This window comes from Mytilus galloprovincialis, chromosome 3 (genome assembly GCF_965363235.1).
Source record: "Mytilus galloprovincialis chromosome 3, xbMytGall1.hap1.1, whole genome shotgun sequence".
NCBI lineage: Eukaryota > Metazoa > Mollusca > Bivalvia > Mytilida > Mytilidae > Mytilus > Mytilus galloprovincialis.
The window spans coordinates 57,097,927-57,121,382 of NC_134840.1; the positions used below are offsets into that span (position 1 = coordinate 57,097,927).

The following is a 23,456-nucleotide window of genomic DNA, read 5'->3' on the forward strand; positions in this document are numbered from 1 at the left end:
TTTTAAGTCGTTGTGGCCTTTTTTTTTTGACGAAAATAAAACACAAACTTTATCCTAGATACCATAAGGATCATACAGCTTAAGTTTGGTTGGAATTGGTTCTGTAGTTTCAGAGAAGATGCTTGAAAAAGTTTACACCAGACAGAAGATAATGAATGCCATGTGGTGGCTAAAGCTCTGTTTCTTCGGAATGGTGAGCTAAAAAAAATACTTATTGTATTTTACATTCAAAGTTACATTAAGTGATATTCCCAGTAAAATAAATAATAAGCAAAATGCATGTTGATTTTTTTTTTATTTGAATGGTCTATAAAAGATTCATTTATGATAATTCTAAAGCCCTTATAATAATACTTCAGGGATTGTAGGAGTAATTATCTATGTTGGCATGTTTAATTTTTACAGAACTGCATCAGAAGAGTACAAAATGGTGAAGTGATAATTTGCACTTCACAATGTCAATAGGGGGAATAATAATAAATAAAAATTGAAAGAAGGTATGAAGTAAACTTTAAAAGAATGTTGAATAAAATTTGTTGAATAGTGTTTAATTAAATTTTGCAGAGGTACATGCTTCCAACTGGCTTCGCTCAGAGTTACTGCTTCTAATTGGGACCACTCTGTCAAGGGTACTGCTTCTAATTAGCTCTAGCAGACAGAGGTATATATGTACTGCTTCCAATCAGCTTCGCAACAAAACAGAGGGTATGTGCTCCCAATTAGCTTCACTTAGAGGTACATACTTCCAATTGGCTTCGCTCAGACAAATGTACTTCTTCCAGTGTTGAAAAGGTACGGGACTGCAAGTCTGTACTACATCCAGTGTAGTAAATGGTACATAATTGCAAGCCAAGTCAAATGTCATCCAAAACAGAATCATATTTCATTTAACATTCTTGATCCAGTTATTTTTCACATCTACCTTCACTCCCCATTTATAATTTATCCTGATGGTGACATTCTGAAATGCAAATTTTCACTACAACATTTTGTACTCTTCTGTAGTTTTAATCCTCACGAAGGAACCAAAATATATCTTATAAAATCACTGTAGCATTCCAAAGTCTTGTTCTTATAAAACATTTAATACCGTGTTTTATCGAAACCCAACCCAGTATACATGATCCAGGGATCCACTTTTCAGATTATATTGTATTGGAGTTTTGGATGGAAGACGAAGCTAAACAAATACCGACATTTTCCTCTTTAACACATCATTACAAATTAAAATCCAAAAATATATAAATTAGGAAAAATATATATCTAACAATTCAGGAAATCCAAGAAAACTAAACAAATTTCAATAACATAGTTTTTTTTTTTTTTTTTTTTTAGATTCTTCATTTTAAACCTACTGAAAGCGTTATGACTAGACAGAAACCCTAATTAAAATATCTTATGTAGATTTACAAGTAAAATGTTCAAATTAGGATAAATAGAAATAGAAAATTTTGAAATTTCAAATATAAGTTACTTCTAAACATGTTGAAAATGGAGAATCTTTACAATTGTTTTATTTTTTTCATAAAAAATACATTTACTCAAACATACACAAAAATAGTCTGAATTACATTCTTTACTGATCATAGCTATATCACATGATCCTTCTATGCTGTAGCCACAGTTAAAGTTTCCTGAAAAAGAAATATACATGTACTTTCTTCAACATGTTTGTCAAAATTATATAAAAATGTAAACAATATTTAATACAATTATGATGCATATATGCATTTCTTTCACTTTATAAGCAAACCAAATGCTCTGCAGGGCGCAGTTTTATACGACTGCAGAGTTCAAACCCTGAACAGTTGGGGCAAGTATGGACACAACATTCAAGCTTGATACAGCTCTGAATTTGGATTGTGATTAAATAGTTGACACAATATAGATTTCTGACACAAAATGAATGTCCTCTAAGAACTTAAACTTAAAATTTTTAAATTGGACATTTACCTATTATGGTCCAATATCCAAAATCTAAATACATGGTTAGATTCAGCATATCAAAGAACCTCAAGAATTCAATTTTTGATGAAATCAAATAAAGATCAATTTTGGACCCTTTAGACCTCAAGGTGGACCAATTTGATAACCGGGCCCAAATATCAAAAATCTAAATACATGGTTAAATTCTGCATATCAAAGAATCCCACACATTCAATTTTTGTTGAAATCAAACAAAGTTTAAATTTGGAGCCTGATTTGAACCAACTTGAAAACTGGGCCCATTAAAAAATATAAGTACATGTTTAGATTCAACATATCAAAAAACCCCAAGAATTCAATTTTTGTTGAAATCAAACAAAGTTTAATTTTGGACCCCGATTTGGACCAACTTAAAAACTGGGCCCATAATAAAAAATCTAAGTACATGTTTAGATTCATCATATCAAAGAACCCCAAGAATTCAATTTTTGTTAAAATCAAACTAAGTTTAAATTTGGACCCTTTGGACCTTAATGTAGACCAATTTGAAAACAGGACCAAAAATTAAGAATCTACATACTCAGTTAGATTTGGCATATCAAAGAACCCAATTATTCAATTTTTGATGAAATCAAGCAAAGTTTTATTTGGACCCTTTGGGCCCCTAATTCCTAAACTGTTGGGACCAAAGCTCCCAAAATCAATCCCAACCTTCCTTTTATAGTCATAAACCTTGTGTTAAAATGTCATAGATTTCTATTCACTTATACTAAAGTTATTGTGCGAAAACCAAGAAAAATGCTTATTTGGGCCCCTTTTTGGTCCCTTATTCCTAGACTGTTGTTACCAAAACTCCCAAAATCAATCCCAACCTTCCTTTTGTGGTCATAAACCTTGTGTTTTAATTTCATAGATTTCTATTTACTTAAACTAAAGTTATAGTGTGAAAACCAATGTGTCTTCGGATGACAATGACGCCAACGTCATACCAATATATGTTCGCAAAAAATTTTTGTGGTCGTATAAAAAGGATGAAAAAGCTAATCAATGGTTGATATTTGTCATGTTTATTCTTTCTCATAAATCAATGAGACGGTTTTCTTGTTGGCCCTTTGTTTAAATTATTTCACATTTTGTCATGTCAGGGTCTTTTATAGCTTACTATAAACCAATACTGTAAATTAGGAAATTATTGCATGGATTTATTTGTGTCATTTTTATTGATTGAATAAATTATTATATGCAAGATTAATTATTGTAAATTTAGGAAAATCTGCATCAGTTATAAGAAGGTGAGTTCTTATTACAATGTATTGTAATATTCTACAAGTTGCATTATCTACACCAATAAAAGCCTATCAATAATTTCTAAATACTAGTATACAGTTGTATGGTTTTTGCTCATTGTGAAAGGTCCTACACTGACCCTAAGTTGCTGATATCTAGATAATTTTGCCTCTTATTGATAGTTGTGTAGTTGGTTATCATACCACATATCCACATTTTTATATAATGGGACAATTTTAATTAATAAAAAACTTAATAAGAGAAATAAGATGTCTGCCATTTTAATTTTTGACTAATTCCCTATCGTTCTCATATTGCTACTCCATTAGATTATATATAAAACTATTAACTTAGAAAAACATTAAATGTCAGATCTAAATCTATACATTATAAAAATCTATGGCGTTTACATGCTCTTAGCTGAATATTTCATTAATCTATTTTTTGGTTCTTACCTTTAAAATCAGCTCCAATGACCCTTCCCAGCCTCAAATCCATACAGAAAAGCTGTAGTGCTAACCTGAAATAAAAATGCTTATTTATTCACAACTGTTTAAAGGATTCCTTTTGGTATACTGCATCTATATTATATAGAATTTGGTTATATATGTGTAACAGATTTTGAGAACAAATGGATCAAGTAAAGTGAACTATAGTAAATTTCTGGGTCATTTGTTCTCTTGTGAAGCGTTGTCTCATTAGCAATCCTTCCACATCTTCGTCTTATATTAACATCAATACAACAACCGAACAAACTTTCATGCAATCAATTCAGATCTTTATTAGGGTAGGTTCAAAAAGGTCTTAAATTGGCACTAATATTTAAATGTTTTATAAATCAGGCCCAAATACTAGAAAATTGATATTAAAATTGTTGTGGCATCATTATTAATACAAAATAAGGTCTTTTTAGCACTTCAAAATATAAAATTACTAGAGGTTAAACGCCTTTTGTCATTGAACTGTCCTGGCGCATGAATATATTTGTTTGTTAACGCAAAAATATGTCCTTCATGAAATTTGCTATTTGATAAAAAAAATAAAATACAAAAACTGTTATTAGCATTCAAAAGAAATGTCTTGTGTTCATTATTTAATTTAACGATTAACGCAGTGAAAATAAATTTTGTGAAAGTTGAACCAGATTGTGTAATTTTGGCCACAATCTTGTTTACATTAGTTACGGAAAGAGTTTCGGTCAAGGTTGTCTATCGAAAGATAAACAATGTCAATACCGGAAGTCCTCTTGACCAATCATATCATCCTATTTCCTTATATGCAAGTCATATAAGAATTATGAAGTTATGACCCATTGATTATGCATTACTTTTGTTATAATGCCAGTTACCATCTACTTTTTCAACAATTCACAACAGTTTTTGCCATAATTCACTTTCCCTGATCCAGAAATTTTCAGTGCAATTTAGAAATAACTCTTGGCACCAATTGGTTACTAAACATTTTGGATCATACAGTGCGGCCAAGGTATTCTTAAAATGTACAAAATCATGGCATTTGATAATATCGCCAAAATGAGGTAAATATGGAGCTACCATGTAATATGAAATAGAGTTTATGCTATCTAGCATTAAGGCTCTTGAAATGTATCCATTAAAGAACCATTTGGGGCATTTTTTGATAATATATGATAAAAGTTAAAATTCACAGCCATATTTTGCCAAGTGAACCCTTGTCCTTTACTCATAATGGTTCTGATAAAAGAAAGAGAATACTTTTTACCAAACTCTTACAAACCTCAAAGCCTAGGAATATACATTTATTTCAAAATAATCTTATAAATACATTTTTTTAAACAGGATTAACATACTGGTACCTACCTACATTTTAGCAGTAATGACCACCAAGTCTTATTCCCACACCATGAAAACATGTAACAGAAAGTACCTAAAAAAATTTATACATATTTTTTTTACAAATCTTTCAACCTACAATTTACTTTAAAAATTGTTCTGATTTCTAACTTCGTGAACCAATATAAAATCAACACATTTTTAAAAATTTGTATAAAACTTGAAAAATAGTCAAAGGTTTATGATTTGAATTTTTTACAATGAGTTGAATGATCAAATATTGCTGTTAAATGCACTAGTCTCCCCTTTAAATTTAATTCCTATCTCAGAATGAACTATTGTTATTGTAATAGAAATTCCTTTTACTGTACCTGGTACCTGAAAATATTAAATATTAATGGGGTAAATAAATTCTTCTGATGTTTTTCTTGCAGAAAATGTTGTTTGTTGTCTTAATATGCACTTTTTATCAAATATGTCTTGAAAAAGTTTGTCTTAAATAAACTTGCCTTCTAATTTTTCATGGAATAGCCTCAGACTTGGTTGAAGATTCAATTGACCATCTTCCTTGGAGCTGCTGAAAGTGGCGTTGTTTTTTTTATAGCTTAAACAATGCTAAAATTAACAAAAAATTGGAAAAACATATATCTAACAATCTAGAAAAAAACAAAAATTACATTTCAATAAGATGATATTTTTTTCTTTTTTTCTTTTCTTTTTTTCTTTCTTTTTTTTTTTAGATTCTCCATTCTAAACCTACTATAAATGTTTTGACTACACTTGGACCGTTATAAAGATATCTAAAGTATGTCTACAAGTAAAATTGTAAATTTTGTTCATTTCCCATCTTTTATAAAGTATTAATTCAATTAACAGGGCAGAAATCATGAATAGAACTTGAACTATCTAGTTAGCCTACAACTTCCAATATTGCTGAAAATGGAGAATCTTCACAAATTTTTTTTCTTTAAAAATACACAAAAAATTATCTAAATTTCATTCTTTTTTGTATCAGTTTTTATCAAACAAAAATTTTATGCCATTTTCTACTTTGGGTCTTGGTGATTCTCTCCGATTACTCAAGACTTGTCACTTTCTCAGCCAATAAAAAAATTGGCCACCAACATATGTCCTTTAGGATAAAAAAATCAATCGTTTTTCATCAAGATTTTTTTTACTATGCTATTTGTGTAATAATCTTTTTAGTTGCTAAAAACACTGCTAAAAATAATAAAAAGATGGACAAAAAAAAAATATATATCTAACAATTCAGAAAACCCCCAAAATACATTTCAATAAAACATTTTTTTCTTTTTTTTTTTTTTTTTTTAGATTCTCCATTTTAAACCTTTCTAAATATTTTGACTGCACATGGACCATTATAAAGATATAGAAAGTAGGTCAAGTAAAATTGTAAAATTGTCCCTTTCCCTTCATTTTTAAAGTATCAATTATAGATTAAATCTAATTCAGGGGGGATAATGAATGGTATCTGAACAATAATGTTAGCTTAAAACTTTCAAACTTGCTGTAAATGGAGAATCTTTACATATTTTTTTTTTTTTGGTTAAAAAATTATAAACATTTTTTCAAAAATACACAAAATTGTCTGAATTAAATTCTTTACTCTTTAAGTTTTTGTCACACGATAACTAATGCAGCCACAGTTAACGTTACCTGAAAAAGAAATATAAATTCTTTAACAAATCTGTCACTATAATTAAGAATTGAATGCTTCTTTTTGTAAATTTATTGGGGTGTAAAAGCGTTGACCGAAGTACATTTTTTATGAAGCGCAGAAGCGCTTCATACTAAAAATGTGCGCATGGTCAACGCTTTTACAACCCTATAAAGTTTCAAAAAGAAGCATTCAATACTTATAATTACAGTTTTTAGCTATGATCATGAAAACACGAATTTTATATATTTTTTTATTTAATTCACCTGTGCACTTTATTGTTGGACCACGTGTTATCATGAACGAAAAGTTGTATTAAGCAATGCAACTGCTTACGGAATAACACGTGATGTGTAGTTAGCCAATCAGAATAAAGTATTATAATGAAACATACATCTAATGTAATTATTATTAAATGCAAACCAATAATTGTCTAAGCATTCCACTTATGATGCATATAATAGTTCTTTTACTTTGTTTTGAAGAGATGCTTTGACATAAATTTAAACCACAAGTCTTTATTAGCAAAATATTGAATTGACGAACAAATAGTTGGATGATATCTGACATATTTGTTTTTATTTCATTGTTGTTGGTATTGCCCATTGTTGAAAGCCATACAGTGACCATTTGTTGCTTACATCCACATCCTTTGGTCTCTGTGAGATAGTTGTTTCATTGGCAATGACATACCACATCTCATTTATTTTTATATATACTAGTAGTAGGGACAATGTTGACAACTTAAAACAGATAGCAAGATTTTCTAAGTAACTGTATAATTGTTTGATATCCCTTATTTATCTTGATATCTCCTTTAAGATTATGTTTGCAGTTAAAAATTAAGAAAAGTTAAAATGTAAGATCTACTTTGTAGCATAATAAAAATATAAAATTGAGAATGGAAATGGGGAATGTGCCAAAGAGACAACAACCTAACCATAGAGCAGACAACAGCAGAAGGTCACCAACAGGTCTTCAAAGCTATTTACATGCTCACAGCTAAATAGTTCATAAATCTATGTATTGGTTCTTACCATAAAAGTCAGCTCCAATGGCTATTCTCAGCCTCAATCCTTACGGATAAGCATGATGCTAACCTGAAATATAAAATGCTTAGTCATAACAAATTTATTTAGAGGATCTCTGTTGGTATACTGTATGCAAATTATATAGAAATCAGTATATATATGTGTTAAAGATGTTCAGAACATAATTGACTAGACTGCAATCCAACAACCAATCTAAATTCAGTTAGATCTTTCAATTTACACAAAGTCATATATTTGTACTGATAAAAGAAAGAGTAGACTACAAACTCTTATAAACTATCAAGACTAAAGCATTCAATATTTCAAAATTTTATAAGTCATTTACTTTTTTCAGAACAGTATACTGGTACCTACCTACATATTAGCTGTACCAGACCACCAAGTCTTATTCCCACACCATGAAAACATCTCAAAGAAACAAGCTAAAATATTAAAATCAACAAATTATTATTCAATTTCATTTTTCCAACATTTACTTAACATGCTTTTGATTTCTTACTACAAGTATACATTTGTACATGTATAACATGAAAGACAGTAACTAATATAAAAGACTGAAAAACGAAATTTATGATTTGAATTTCAACTCCACAAAAGATCACTAAGTTTAAACATATTTTATTCTTCAAATACACAAATCATTTGCATATTTTACAATGAATTATCTCCCATTTAATGATAAACTCTTCATGTTCATTGTACTAGTCTCTCCATAAAGTTGTACTTCTATTTCATCATTTAAATATTCTTTTCTTAACTTCAAAAAATCTTGTTCATGTACCTTATTATTTTCTTGGTAAAGCCTCAGACTTGGTTGAAGATATATTTAACCATCTTCCTTGGAGCTGCAACATTGGCTGCTTGAATCAGCTTTTCAACATAGAATTTGGTTCTGATCAGCTGACAGAATCCATTTTATCCACTAAATGAAATGTCCTTTCCATTGTATTAAGTAGAATAAAGAATGTTCACAAGAATGTTCCAAGGCACTGAAGTATTTCTTGATGTAAAATACAAATAATTTATAATATTCATTCATAAAAGGCTATAAAATACCAGATGTGCTTTTAAACAAGTAACTTGCATTTTTAAAAATTATCAAATGTTTATGGTACCCCACAATTTTCGCTTTCCCATTAAAAGTATTATTTAGAACTTTGCTTACATATATCTTTTTTTATTTACAAAGCTCTAATATATTAGTAAGCAGACATCTGATATGTAAATACTTTTACAATTTTAATAAAAAAGTACAGTAAGGTAATTGCTGACCACATATAAATCACCAACATTTTAATATTTTGAAGCATAGTACCTTCTTTTAAGGTTTACTCATCATAAACATGGTAGTTTTTTCCAAAAAATTAAATTGAACTTTCTTGTAAATTTTGATATTTTTTTTTTGAAATCACAAATTTTTGAAAAATGGGGAAAAATTGTGTCTAGCAATTTGATACTAGTAGGTACACAGCTCTAACATGCGTGCTATCTTTCTGTGAAGTTTGATGGTACAAGAAACACTGAAATGAAAAGAATACAAATATGATGTAATATGGTACAATGTACCGGTATTCTGTAGTATGACATATTAAAATTTAAGACAAAAAGTAGTTAAAAAAAAATTGTTTAACTTGAAGAAATGATAAAAATACTGATTCTTTATAACTAAAAATAATTGTAAAAATTCAAATTGCACGTGATGATTTTGTTTTTTAAAATACAATAGTTGAAGAAAAATAGTTCCTAAATTTACATTTACAAAAGTGGTTTTTTGTTCCAAAAGGTGTTATCAATAAATGTTTTTCATAAAACCTGCTATCAATGACTTCTTTTGGAAAAGAAAGAAAACACTGATATCTTGACAATAATAGAGATGGACTGACACAAGATAACTCTTGGAAATGACTGGTGCCTTAAATGGATAACAGCCAAAATAGAACCAGCTGTAGTCAATATACAGACTTTCAGGAAACCAACTTCTGAAGCAAGGTTGTCAGCTCTCCGGAAATTCCTGAAGTCCTGCGTTTAATTGATTGCCGAGTTTATGACCTTCGGTCCTTGCTTGGAAGTTGGCAGGAAACAGCTCTTTTTGACTATTGGGAGAACCAACAGACCCCAAGTAAAAACTATAAAAGTTTTCTTAAACATCATTAAGTGATTAAAAAGCAATTATTGAAATCACATAGTCTGATTCAGGTTCTAATCTATATTTAAATTGCTTGTTTTATTGTATGCAAATCTTGAATATGATACCTGTTAAAATAAAGCAGTTCAAGAAATACTATGAATTAATGGGAAACTACTTTCTACTAATTAGGCTAAAATAGGATCCCTATTAAAAGTAAAGCCCTCAGAAATTCCTGTTGGATAATGGATTAGCCAGGATATCTTAAAAAAAAAAAATTCAAAGGATTAGTCCAAAATTTACAAATCTTAACCAAAATTTATGATGAGCAATTGTTAAATGTGATGAAAAGTCAAATTAAAACAGGTTGTCAATTATGTTCTGGTCATTATTAACAAAATAGTTATAATGCATTTTTAAATAGAATCAAGTTACAGTGAATTCAGTAAAAGCTTATGCCAAATGGACACAAAGTAGACATAAAAAATAGCCTGTTCCAAAAAATCATTTTTGAATCTTGAAATTTGAATCTGATAATAAAATCAAAATTGAAGCAAGTTATCTCCCTTAGAACACAGAACTGGTTTTAAAGCTTGATGAAATTTGATTATAAGTATGTTGTGAGCAAAAAGAAAATACTGTGGATTCATTATTTATTGATCATTGTCGGGTTCATAATGTTTTGAGGATTCATGTGAACCACAAATTTCAGATTTTCAGAAAAGTAAAATTATGGACTTTTAGGAAGAACTGGTAAAAATGTCTGAATGAAAACCTTAGATTTGAAAATTAACCCAAGCCAAGGTTTAGATACTTGAAGCAAAAGGTTGATAGTTTCAGATAACTCAGAATGAAGGTTTTTAGGGATATTGGAAATTATCAAAACAATGGTTTTTCCCTTTTATTCAAAGCATTATTAAGTGATTGTATTTCAGACAAGAGATCCATTCAATTTATTTATAATTTTAAAATGTTACTTTTACTTCACCATTACCTTGTTAGCAATCAAATGCTTTGAAGAAAACGATACCCAGATATAATTTTAAAGAAATAAAATAAATACAATATCATTCCCTGCTTTTAACATAATTTTGAGATTTCGAAACTACTGTCCAGATTCAAAATTCAAAGCAGTGTTATGTCCTTACATTTTTTTTTATATTAATGACTGTAAAATATCAAATACATTTCATTTCAGAATTACATATAAAGATTCCTTAGAATGTAAAACACCATATCCTGAATACTGAAAACCACAGAACAATCCAAAGAACATACAAAACAGAAGACACAACCAGAACAAACTGCAAGCTATGTTAAATATTAGTACTAGAGACGCAGCGCTCAAAACTCAATGTATTTCTGAAATGATCATTTGATATTTGCTTAGTCTACAAAAACATATGTTCAGCTACTAAACTTTGAATGCACTTGACCATGTGTTTAATTGGTTTCAAGTACAAATGTTTTTCTCAAATTTGACAGTCACAATGCATCGAAATAAAACAAAAAATACATGAATTATTTTTTTTTTGTAAATCTGAAATTTCATTTTTTTTTTACTACAGTACCATAAACAAAACGGCATGTATTTTTTTGCAAACCTATTTTCAACCACCCAAAAATCCCTGACAGAGCTAACAAGATGTCTTAAAATTTCTTTAAAAAAATCTATAGATCTTTTGATCTGACAACAGTCTGTTATAAATAAATGGGGTACATTTTGCATGCTGTAATCAAATTAAATCAAACTAATTCCTAATTTTTAATTCTTTAAAATATATTTTTTTACAGTTATTTCTATTAACTGTGCATCACTATTAAATGCATGAATTGTTTCTTTTTTTTTGGGGGGGGGGGGGGGGGGTGTAAAACTCTAACTACATTTTACAATGAACTAATGAATTGCACACTAAAAGGACACTTTTTTCCCCAAAAACATAAAATTTCGTTGATAAAATTTATAATCTAATAGATATAGGAAGATGTGGTGTGAGTGCCAATGAGACAACTCTCCATCCAAATAACAATTTATAAAAGTAAATCATTAAAGGTCAAACTTGTATTATTATTAAACATATTTTTTGTTGGTTTGTTTTAAAATAAAATGAAACATCAATTTTCCATGGACAAGAATGTAATACGTAGGAACTTCTACTTGTTTTCATATTTAAATATTTGAATACCTATCTTGACATTATCAGAATTAAAAAGATGTTATGTCCTTGGCCATCATGGACAAAATAATAATATTTCTATGTTAATTTAAAAAAATGATAAAAACTTTTACATTTAGAAATTGCTCATCATAAAAATATGTAATTCAACTAATCTAAACCCAATCATATTTTTTGTAATTACTAAGTACCGGCACTTCAAATATATATCTTAATTTACCAGTAGAAACTCTTTACGATAAAGAAGGGGAGTAGGCTTTTTCACCTGGGTGAATGGGTTTCATTTCAGATATCATCACATTAAAGCAGTATACCATGCTGAAATAACCTTGGAATAACATTGCAACCCCCCCCCCCCCCCCCCCACCCTTCCTCCCCCAACTTTCTTTAGGGTAAAATATGCCTGACTTTTATCTTGAGGCATCATGTTACTACTTTACAGATTTATAGCATAATTGGATCAATTAGTTGAAATACTGCTTCAGATTGGTTTCCCCATTTCATACAAGTTATCTCCCCTTCTCATTGTTTTTTTGTTGTTCTCAACAGTCATTTAAGATATCAATGTTTTCATGTAGTCAGACTGAGTCATTGTTTTACTTAATATTTTCTGTACAAAAAGGTACATTATTAAATTTTGGAACAGTTTAAATGCAAAAATTTTTGGTTTTATCCAAAAAACTATTAAATTCATTATTTTTAATAATTCAATGGAAGTAAAAATTTCCAATAAGTTAAACATTTTCCATATAGAATTGAAAAAAAAACCATACAAAAGATTAATGTTGCATTTTGACAATTTTTGATATAAAAAATGGAAAAATAAATGTAAAAAAAAATAATTTAATTTTGCCAATTTGTAAATTACTTAACATATCATACATGGTACTTACTATTCTGAGGGCTGGTGAACACCCTGTCATTGGTTTAGTGCTCAGTGCCCGAGATCATCCCAGGTTTTTGGTTGGGTTGGTGTTCAGTGCCTGAGATCATCCCTGGTTTTTGGTTGGGTTGGTGCTCATGGGCTGAGATCATCCCTGGTCTTTGGTTGGTGATGTACAATTTTGTTTTCAGTGTATTTTTTTGTAGACTATTTTTTTTTGTTATGTGTTGTCCTTTTAAACCCATGGTTTAAAATAGTTGGATACTTAGTTTTCTTCATTTTTATGTCTCTGTTGATCATTATACCCGGCTGTTTGAATATGGAGGAAAATTGTGAAAGTACTATTAGAAATAAGCCATTCCCAGATGTCTAGGATATGGATACCTTCTACTTGTGTGCTGCTCATGGCAAAAAGATTGAAAAAAAGATGTTTATGTGTAAAATTTTGTAAGGAAGATTATATTTTGTGTTCCAAGGAGTAAAGTTTCAAATTTCACCTGGTACCAATGATTTCTCACTCAAAAGATTTCTGTTCCCATCATGTAGTTGGCTACTAAACATGAGGTATTCGGGTATTGTAGTTGATTTTTCAGTGTGTTTTATCCCATTGACATTAATACCACATGACATTTTTTAAAGACAAACAAAATGCAAATAGAGTCAGAATTAATAAATACTGTATACCTATATATCTTTGTAGGAACTCTGAAATGGATATAAATAATAAAGATTAGTGATTTGTTGGAGGAAATTTTGTCACTTCCTTAAAACATATAGACTCCCAGAAATCTATTTGCCACTCTTCCTGGGTCATATTTAAATTCTATGACTGAAATACCCTCAACTGCATCTGCAATAAAAACAAATTTAAAAATTAGTAGTGTTGTGGAATGTTGGTGTCACTTCTATCAAACAGGCCCTTTAACAATCTCAGAGTAGAATGATCTTGTTACTATTGTATAGCGTTACGAGAACTATATGCTACCCTCCCTGGTCTAGTACAACGGAGTCTATTCAAGGTCTATGACTGTAACATCCCCCTGCATCATCTGCAAAAATCAAAATTATACATTAAACATTTGTGGCAGAACACTGAAATGAAATATAAACATTTATACAACATTACACAAACAAAAACGTAAACGTAAAATGGATCAACCATCCTTATTTTTTATTCTTTGAAGTAACTTTTAAACCTTTTTTGATAATATCTCAATATTTGTATCTGCATTTCATGCAGCTGTTGTTCAGTGGTTGCTGCTTGTTGGTGTGGTTCATAAGTGTTTCTCATTTTTTATATAGATTAGACTGTTGGTTTTCCAGTTATAATTGTTTTACACTAGTCATTTTGGGATCCTTTATAGCTTGTTGTTTGTTGTGTGTCAAGGCTATGTGCTGAAGACTGTTCTTTGGCCTATAATTGTTAACATTTTATACGTTGTGACTTAGATTGAGAGTTGTCTTATTGGAATTCATACCCCATCTTTTTATTCATATATTTAAAATAAAAAAATGAAATAAATTTTGGCGATGTTACTGCTGTCAAATAACAACATAAGATTTATACTTTTCAAATAAATGCACTCAAGCTAGTCAAAAGAGGAAGCATAAACATTTGAGTTTTACCTGTGAAAGAATAATTTTTGTGTGCAAAATCTGTCAGCAAGTGTTCTTTGTGGTGGCTCCAATTTTCTTTTTTTTTGTACTTTAAAATACCCTTCTTTTTTTTTTAAATCTGACTAAGGTGAGCAACCATAAACTACTATGGGTGAACTGAATGTTGCAGGCCAAAATAAGGTTGAATTAAATTGGATGACAATCATCAATCTGAAATTTTTTGGAGCTCATTTTTACAAAATTCAATCAAACTGGCTGTTAACAGCAAATTATGCCTTAATTATTTAACTTTTGTAATGTTTATAAAAAAAGAAATGCTGTTATTTTTTGTCTTAATCATAGCAAATGCCTCTTAAAGTGACAAATATTCTAAATGGTTTTTTTTCATACTTTGAAAAATTGATTGGAAGCTGGCTAAAATACACAAGATAATTAGGTAATTTTGGTAACAATTTCAAGCTTCAAATGTTTTTTTTTTTATCTCTACTTAGTGTGTCTATCATATCAACCTCAAGCTTAGCTTTACAAATTAGTTGGATTCTTTAATGTTTATTGAGTAACCGTGACAATCTATTGGTGAAAAAAGTGTATTCTAGTACATAACCCTAAGCCTTGCTACCAATAGTAGAAAATGGTTAAAACTATATCAAATATTGAAATCAAATCTCCTTAACAATTAGAATATGCTTTACTGTGTTTTGATCAAACTCATTTATACTCTGCAGAAACTAAAAATAAAGTCTTCAGTCAAAGTCAATCAGATGTTTAGCATTAATAAGGCACTGAACATATCAATGGAACTATTGAACATAGGGTTCTTTGAGACTCAAGGCCCATAAAACTACCATCAATGACAATTTGCTTTCCATGTCCTTAACCAAGTCAACACTAGTCACTTGTGCCATTTAACTTCAATAAATATGTTGTTTGTCTTCGTGTATCAGTCAAAGTGCAGTGTTAGTGACATAGTCTCAACAGAGTAGAAATAAGTAAGTCTTTTAAATTAAAGTTTGTCTTGTATTTGAACATTTAATAAAATAATATTGGTTTAAGATGTAGGATACACATTTGACATGTTAGTGTGTGGTTGAAGGTCTCCATGCTGTGGTTTTGTTAGAAGAATGGCATCCTACACCAAATCCCTTTGAAATTTTATTGTGGAAAATTAAATGTCTTGGTTATAATAAAATTTTGTTTCTTCTCTTTCAAATAAAAACCACAAAATGGAAAAAGCATACACCTTTTGGATGAATTTATCATGTCTTGAAATACAATTCATAAAATAAGTAAAATAGAATTGATATAAATATATATATGACACAACTTTGTAAAAATTAGATAAAAAAAACATTAATAAAAAAGCCAATAGTTGCTTAACTGTAGGAAAAGTATTAATTTCTATCCCAAAAACAAATGAAAATAAAAGTTTGCTAGTCAGAATGAAATGATAATCATTTTTTTCCCCCACAGATATGAGTTTTCAAATTTACAATCCATATGGTCAAAGTTATCTCCCATTGATTTAAGGTAATGTTCATTAATACAACTTCCATTCACTTGTGAAAATTTGAAAATTTACCAGAGGTCTTGAAATAGTCTTAAAGGTCCATGAGGAAGTGTTAAATGATATAATAAGAGGGACGTTTTTCTCTTGGTGTCAAATCATAGATTTGAAAAATTTTGTTATTCAATGATTGCATCTAGTATTTAAAAAAAAAAAAACTTATATAAGGGAATTCAAAATTGAAACCCCTTCAATATAAGAAAGTTCTCTAAATGAAATTTTCTATCCATTATTAGGGGTGAACTTTGAGAGATAAAAAAAAACATGTTTAGCCCAGCAAAATGCTCATGTGCCTGTCAGAATTTGTTGTTCATATACGGTAAGTACTTTGCTAATCTGTAACTTTTTTTCACAACTCTGTAACTTTGGATGATTTCACTTCACTTATTGTATAATCAACAGTGTATAGTTGAAGACCTGAAGATTTCTGTTTTTTTTTTTTTTTTATGGGTTGCTGCCTCGATGTATACCCTGTACTCTTTTTTTTTTCATAATGATGATCTAATCAAAAATTTATTTCATCCTGATACTCACCAAGTATAATTATAGATGCTGTTCTTACCATACTCTGGTAACCACAGAGATAGCTGTCTTACTGTACACATTGCTTACTCTTCAAGATCATTCAATACTGTTTTGCTCTCTACGCTGTTGTTTGGTTCCTCTGAAATATTTTTTTTAATATTTGAAAGGATGAACATTTTAATTGAACATTATTTATAAAATGTTTATTCAATCTAAGATAGTCATATCGGTAAATCTCCTCTAATCAATGTTATATTTCACCTAATTTCTAATACATTTATTTCAAAAAGAATACAAATATCCCACCAAATATTAATGTAATCCTGCAATACTCCATATCCTTTGTTTTCTATTAAACTGTAGCACTAGCTCTATCGAAGATGAATACCCATTTTTAATGGTAATCAAATTTAAGAAAAGTTCTTGAACAAGTATGTGTTCCAAGTACACTGATGCCCCATCCACACTATCATTTTCTATGTTCATTGGAACGTTGGCATTAAAATCAGAAAGATCATATGATAGGGAATATGTGTACTAAGTTCCAAATTGATTGAACTTAAACTTCATCAAAAACCACCCCAACCAAAAACTTTAACCTGAAGCGGGACAGATGGACAAACCAACAGACACACAGACCAGAAAACTTAATGCCTATAAATGGGGCATAATAAAAAGAAGTATTGGAGAAATTCAACAGCAAACAAACTAATACAATTGCTATATCTGTGTAAGATCCTTCCGATGGCCCCATAATTCTTATAATATACTTTATATAACATTATATAGTATATACTCTTATTGAGCCTAGAGCACAGTGTTTAAGTATGTTAAAATAGCATTCAGTGTATCTAGTCGTCCTGGTGAAGGGGTTGGAGTCGTGGGTTTATTTGCTGAAGGTCTTGAGTTCGATTCCCAGCAGACATTAGATTTTTTCATCACATAATTTTAATACTTAGTCTTTTCTGTATAAATAATTCAAAGTTTTTTTGTTATAGAACAAACGAAAGCATGCAAAACAAGAAAACTCAAGCTATGGTGATCTAGTACGGTTGGTCCAGCTTAGATCGCCCTTGGTAGAACAAAGGAGTTGGGATGCAAGACTTAAATATTAATGAATTAAATAATTTAGGTATATTTTTTTAATCACCAAAGAAACGTAGAATATGATTGTTAATATACATATCATACAATATATTATCTGATTAACCTGTAAGTTATCCAGAAGGTTGAAAAATAAGTTTGAATAAGTTTTTAAACGAACTATTTGACTATACCTGTAAACATTTGGTCTACCATTGAGGGAAATCAACACATTTGTATAATGATGAAGTTGATATACTGTCTTGCTTTCCTAAATGCATCTGAATACCAATCTAGATTTTCGATAACTATAAGTTCAGTATCCAAGAACTAAAAAAGAAACATATAATATTAAAACAATTAAAGATATAACTTTTGATATTTTGAATCTCTTGTAAATCAATCAACTTGAAGAAATGATATAAAGTCATCACTTTGTTTCACATCAAACCTAATTCTGTATGAAAAAAATTGTGAAATAATTCAATTCTTCAAAAGTAATTTTCTGGAAGTTTAAAATTCAAAACACATCACATTCATTGACATTGAAGTAATTAATAATAACTAAATATTACCTTCAAATCCTCAATATAAACTTTCACAAATATTTCATGTTCCAAAAAAGTTAAAGGAAAAAAATATAGGTCTTTGTCCATGTAAAGATCAATTAATACTGGTTTGGAGCCAAATTCTAACCTGTTGATCACATGATCATACAGGTAATAAAATCGTTACACTAAAATCTACTCACTTCACACTAGAGTAACTGGCTGGGTAGAAAAGTATTTTAACCTGACAAAGGTGTACAAAATTGTGTAACAGATTTTTGCTCAGATCATAAAGAATTGCCCTGAAGGAGACGTTTTAATCTAAGAACAGTATAACCTTAAACTTAATACCCCAAGAACCTGATTAAGGATGTAAGTAAACTATGCATGATATTGGCCAAAACATATCAATGAGTATGTGTATAACAACTGATATTTGGGTTAGCTTAGTTAAAAAAATACTATAAAAGTTTCAAATTAAGTATAAATTTACCTTTACATGATTTTGATGTCCTAATGAAAACAAAAGAGTTTCATCTTTGAATTGGTTGGATGAGTTATTTCTTGGTCTTCCTGATATCCTCTGTTTTTTTCCATGAGGGTTACATTTAAGTGCCTGCCATGTAATGCTGTTTGTTGGTTTTCACAGTATGTGGCCTATCCATTATCTTTTCTTGATTCAAATGTCAATGGGTTCTAAGTCAGCTCTTTTTCATAGGTTTTCATTTCTTATTTTGTTAAACAATCTAATGTTCATGATTAAAAAAAAATCATATTCAAGAAGTATTTGATTTCTTGGATTAAAGATTTGTAAGTGGTTTTTGTTGTTTTTGTTTTATATACCTTCTACTTTTGAAAGCAACTGGTATTCAGACAAAATAAGCATTAAGCTGGTTGTCCAGGTCCAAGATATGGTACTAAATATCTAAAAAGAAAACAACCTAGGTGGCGAATTGTCTCATTGACAATTATACCACATCCTTGTTTATAATATGTAAGACTTTGTATCATACTGTTTTGTATTGGAGCATTGTAAACTGGGAATATAAAGCAGAGCAATTATGGAATCAACCAAAGCTGTGACAGCTAGGCGCGATAAATTTTCAAGTTTCATTAAATACTTATTTCTCTTACAGAAACAAACTTAAAATTGATTATTTGTGGGAGAACCTAATAAAAATTCAAACTACCGTAGATATATTTCATGATGATGTTGGTCAACTTTCAATATATCTTGGCAGTCAGAGATTTTTAAATAAACAAGCGTTCTGAGAGTATTGCATGGCAATAAATAGTCCCCTATCCAATCAATATTTTCAAGCATGACAGAAAAAAGTGCAGAAAACTGATTATTTGAGTAACGATAAATTCCATAGAAGTCCATTGATCTGTACTTAGGCCCATAACTCTGCACAAATCCATCAGGCTGGAACAAAATTTGATATGTTCAAGCATGATGGAAAAAAGTGTGGAAAACTGATTATTTGAGTGACTTATATAATAGGTCACTGTTAGCCTTCAACATTGTGCAAAAACACATACCACAAAGCAAACCACAAAAGGCCTATATATATGATAAATGTAAAAACAAATATTAAAGAGAAAATAATACAAAAGATAATTTTAATAGCCTTGCATAGGATAAGATAAGAATGTAAAGATTCAGTAATGAATTTTTATTTTATATGCATTTTGTTCATCACATTTAATTGTTATACAGTACTAAACTTCATCTATGTGTACATGATCTTATAAAATACAATTTAAATAAGTCATGTTATGTTTTTTGTCTCTTTTGATCAGGAGGAGATAATTCATCTTCTTCATCTTCATCATCATCCTCGTCATAATTTTCCTCTTCATCTTTAATAGTATCTGCAGACTTTCCACCTATCAAAAAATGTATTATAAGTATAAGTTAAATCTTTAATATATATCTAACCTTCGGCTGTTGTCTGTTCTATGGACGGGTTGTTGTCGGAGACACATTCTTCATTTCCATTCTCAATTTTTATTATTATCAAAAGAACAATTGTAGATATACATTTTGTAGTTTGCATACTTATGTAAATGCTCTATTTTCAGAATCTGCCAACTCTCATCCATTTCTCATGAGATTCCAGATTTTTGGTTAGCAATTCTGGATTCATTTTAAGTGATACACATATCACCAAAATCAACAAAATGTATCATTTTCTAATAGATTAATCATTTTAATTGCAAAAACAGGGCTGTTCAATATTGTACAAATAGGTACAGATAATTTTATTTACTAAATAATCAAGGTTCCCTTTGAAAGGCAGATTAATAACAATGTATTTATTCAACTCATAATAAAATCAAAGCGCTGTAAGCACTGTAGGCAGTTAACCAAAAACCAAGGCAAACATAATTATGAAAACTGTGGCAATGTTGCTTCCACTTTTTTTTAAAGATTTAAAAGAACAAACAGTAAACCTTCATATATAATTGTACATTTATGTTCATTTAATGAATTAAACATTATGGCAAATAATTCATATTTTATCAAGGTTTTCAATAGTATGCACATGACCACGAATGGTCATAAGTCTTTCATGAGTCAGCAGAGGTACAAATTTGCAATGCAGTTCTTCCAGTTGAGCGTAATTGTTCGTATTAGTTGACTGTTAGTAGTTCAAGTTGACTTTAGTACGAGCTTGTAAAAGTATGAATGGATTTGCTTCCCTGGAAAGAAAACTGAGTTTGTGTTTTACAGTACAAAAGTTATGAGACACAAATCAGACAAATGTTTACTACTACAGGGATCAATGGTGAGGTCTGACTGACCTGTCCATAGTAAATGTAAATGACTCCCACATTCACCCCAAGTCCATGATGTCTTAGTTTGGAATAAAATGACAGGTGTTAGGGTCTAGCAAAGGGATATGCATATGTGTCGCCTATGAGATTGACCTTGTATGTCATTCAATCTTTTTGAAATGAAAAACAGGAATGAATATGGTTTAGGCGTTGGTATCTAAATCTTTTACAAGTTCTCAAAACACACACAAGAGGGTGTGGGTGACCCTAGGGACTACCCCATATTTTTTATTTGATTTTTTATATTGTCCCATACATGAATATATATGGTTTATGGGTGGGGATCTCGACCGTTATCAAGTTTTCAAACAGGAGGGGTGGGGACCCCAGTGACTTCCCCTATATATCATTTGATTTGTTATATTGTCCAATACATGAATATATATGGTTGATGGGTGGGGATCTCATCTGTTTCTAAGTTATCAAACAGGAGTGGGTAGGGTGACCCTAAGGACTCTCCCTATATTTCATTTGATTAGTTCTCGTACATGAATATGGTTTAATTTAAAGGTGGGGATCTCGACTGTTTCCAATTTCTCAATCAGGTGACTGCAGGGACTCCCCCTATATTTCATTTAATTTAGAGTTGAGGATCCCAACTGTTTCAAAGTTCTTAAACATGAGGGGTAGGGTGACCACAGTTACTTCCCCTATATTTCATTTGATTTGTTATATAGTCTTATACATGAGTATATATGGTTAAGGGGTGATGATCTCGAATTTTTCCAAGTACTCAAACAGGAGGGTGTACAGTGACCATAGGGACCCCTTCTAATTCATTTGATTTGTAATATTGTCCCATACATAAATATATATTGTTTAAGATTGTGGATCTCGACCTTTATAAATTCTCAAACAGAAAGGGGTAGAGTGGCCCAACGAACTCCACCTATATTTCATATGATTTGTTATATTGTCCCATACATGAATATATATGGTTTAGGGGTGGGGATCTTGACCGTTACCAAGTTTTGGTCATTTTGGTTTCTTGTGGATAGTTGTCTCATTGGCAATCATACCACATCTTCTTTTTTTTATAAGAAACTTCCAGCTATTTTAACTGACCTATCAAAATTGAGAAGAAAAAATGTATTACATGTATTATGTAGTTCAGATATGAGTTCTTCTTCATCTTAAGGTACAGAAAATCATCAACATTTTGAAGATTACTTTCCAGCGCATTGAGGACTTTGAGGTTGCTTTTAAAGTTAATTTCAATTTTTCTTTTATTTATTAAACTTTACAATTTTTAATGCTTTTTTATACTTAATGCTTTTTGATACTTAATTACTTGTGAGTTCGCACATTTTAAAAAATTAATATCATTGCCATCTTCATTAAAAATCGCTTTCTACAGTTTTAAAAAAAAAAAAGAAATACCTAATTTTGAAAGCTTTGATTTTTCTTCTTCTACAAGAGTTGTCAACTCAGTGTTTAGTTTTTGTTGTAAGATAACAGATGATTTATGTATTTCAGTGAGAGAGACATTTCCTTCGTTATTAAGGCAGCTGTAAGAAAATTCTTTCTTTTCCCCTGTCTTTAAATGTAGTGTAGCTGTTATTGTTGTCATTCCGAAACTGTGACCATGTGCATTTGTTTATTATTTATGTTGCAGTTAGTAAAACCATTTACCATTGGATAAGCGGACAGATGACCAATCAAACCGCTCGATACACTCATTCTTAAAAATGGCTGCGCCCAGTTAAAAAATTTGATTTCACAGAATTGATGAATTGTGAATTGAGAATATTTAGAAATATGAGAGATTATGGTATGGCATACTAGTATGCTCATTGATTACAGATACTGTATGATTTATTTGTAACATAAAACCTATCAAGCTTTCATGAAGCCCATGAGCCTTTAGCTGTTTAGCCACAGGCACTTGTGTCTATCCATCAGGTCATATTCAATGTAAACAAAGAAACACTAATCAGGTTATGCTTTTTATATCAAGGAATTATTAAAAATGAAATTGGTAGTGCATTCCTTCCTATCTTTTACTAGACTTGATAAATATATTTTATACTCAAAGTCTCATACAAACGAGACCAGAAAAAGGAAGTCTGAAAATAAATAGTAAACGATTTTAATTAAGGAGTTCATTAGCATGATTAGGTGAATGATATTTTTGCAGGAAATTTTTATAATTTAATTGTAACATAAAACCTACAATGTATCAAGCTTTCAACACAAAAGTAAACTCTGAGCTTGATTCTTCAATCATGGTGCTAAAGAGCTTCATGTCTTTGCTTTTGGATAGAAATTAAACACAACTGGACTTGGAGACAAATAGAACTGAGCCAAATCGGACCAAATATATGTCAACTCAGACTGTC

At 30.0% G+C, this 23,456-nt stretch overlaps 1 protein-coding gene and 2 long non-coding RNA genes across 3 annotated transcripts; all 3 read right to left on the minus strand.

Annotated features, from left to right (window-relative positions):
- Nucleotides 1-1,329: 1,329 nt before the first annotated feature.
- LOC143066489 (uncharacterized) lies at nt 1,330-18,390 on the minus strand. The gene is made up of 3 exons (XR_012975638.1): nt 18,304-18,390; nt 17,923-18,058; nt 1,330-1,634 (listed from the first exon to the last, which is right to left on the minus strand). It is a non-coding gene; the product is annotated as an uncharacterized LOC143066489 (long non-coding RNA).
- LOC143068416 (uncharacterized) lies at nt 5,126-12,407 on the minus strand. The gene is made up of 4 exons (XR_012976164.1): nt 8,536-12,407; nt 8,109-8,176; nt 7,740-7,802; nt 5,126-6,701 (listed from the first exon to the last, which is right to left on the minus strand). It is a non-coding gene; the product is annotated as an uncharacterized LOC143068416 (long non-coding RNA).
- A 1,541-nt stretch (nt 18,391-19,931) lies between the features above and the next one.
- Nucleotides 19,932-22,731, minus strand: LOC143066490 (uncharacterized). The gene is made up of 2 exons (XM_076239401.1): nt 22,498-22,731; nt 19,932-20,166 (listed from the first exon to the last, which is right to left on the minus strand). The coding sequence occupies exons 1-2, from the start codon at nt 22,685-22,687 to the stop codon at nt 20,054-20,056; spliced, it is 303 nt and encodes a 100-aa protein (XP_076095516.1). The 5' UTR covers nt 22,688-22,731; the 3' UTR covers nt 19,932-20,053.
- Between the last annotated feature and the right edge of the window lie 725 nt (nt 22,732-23,456).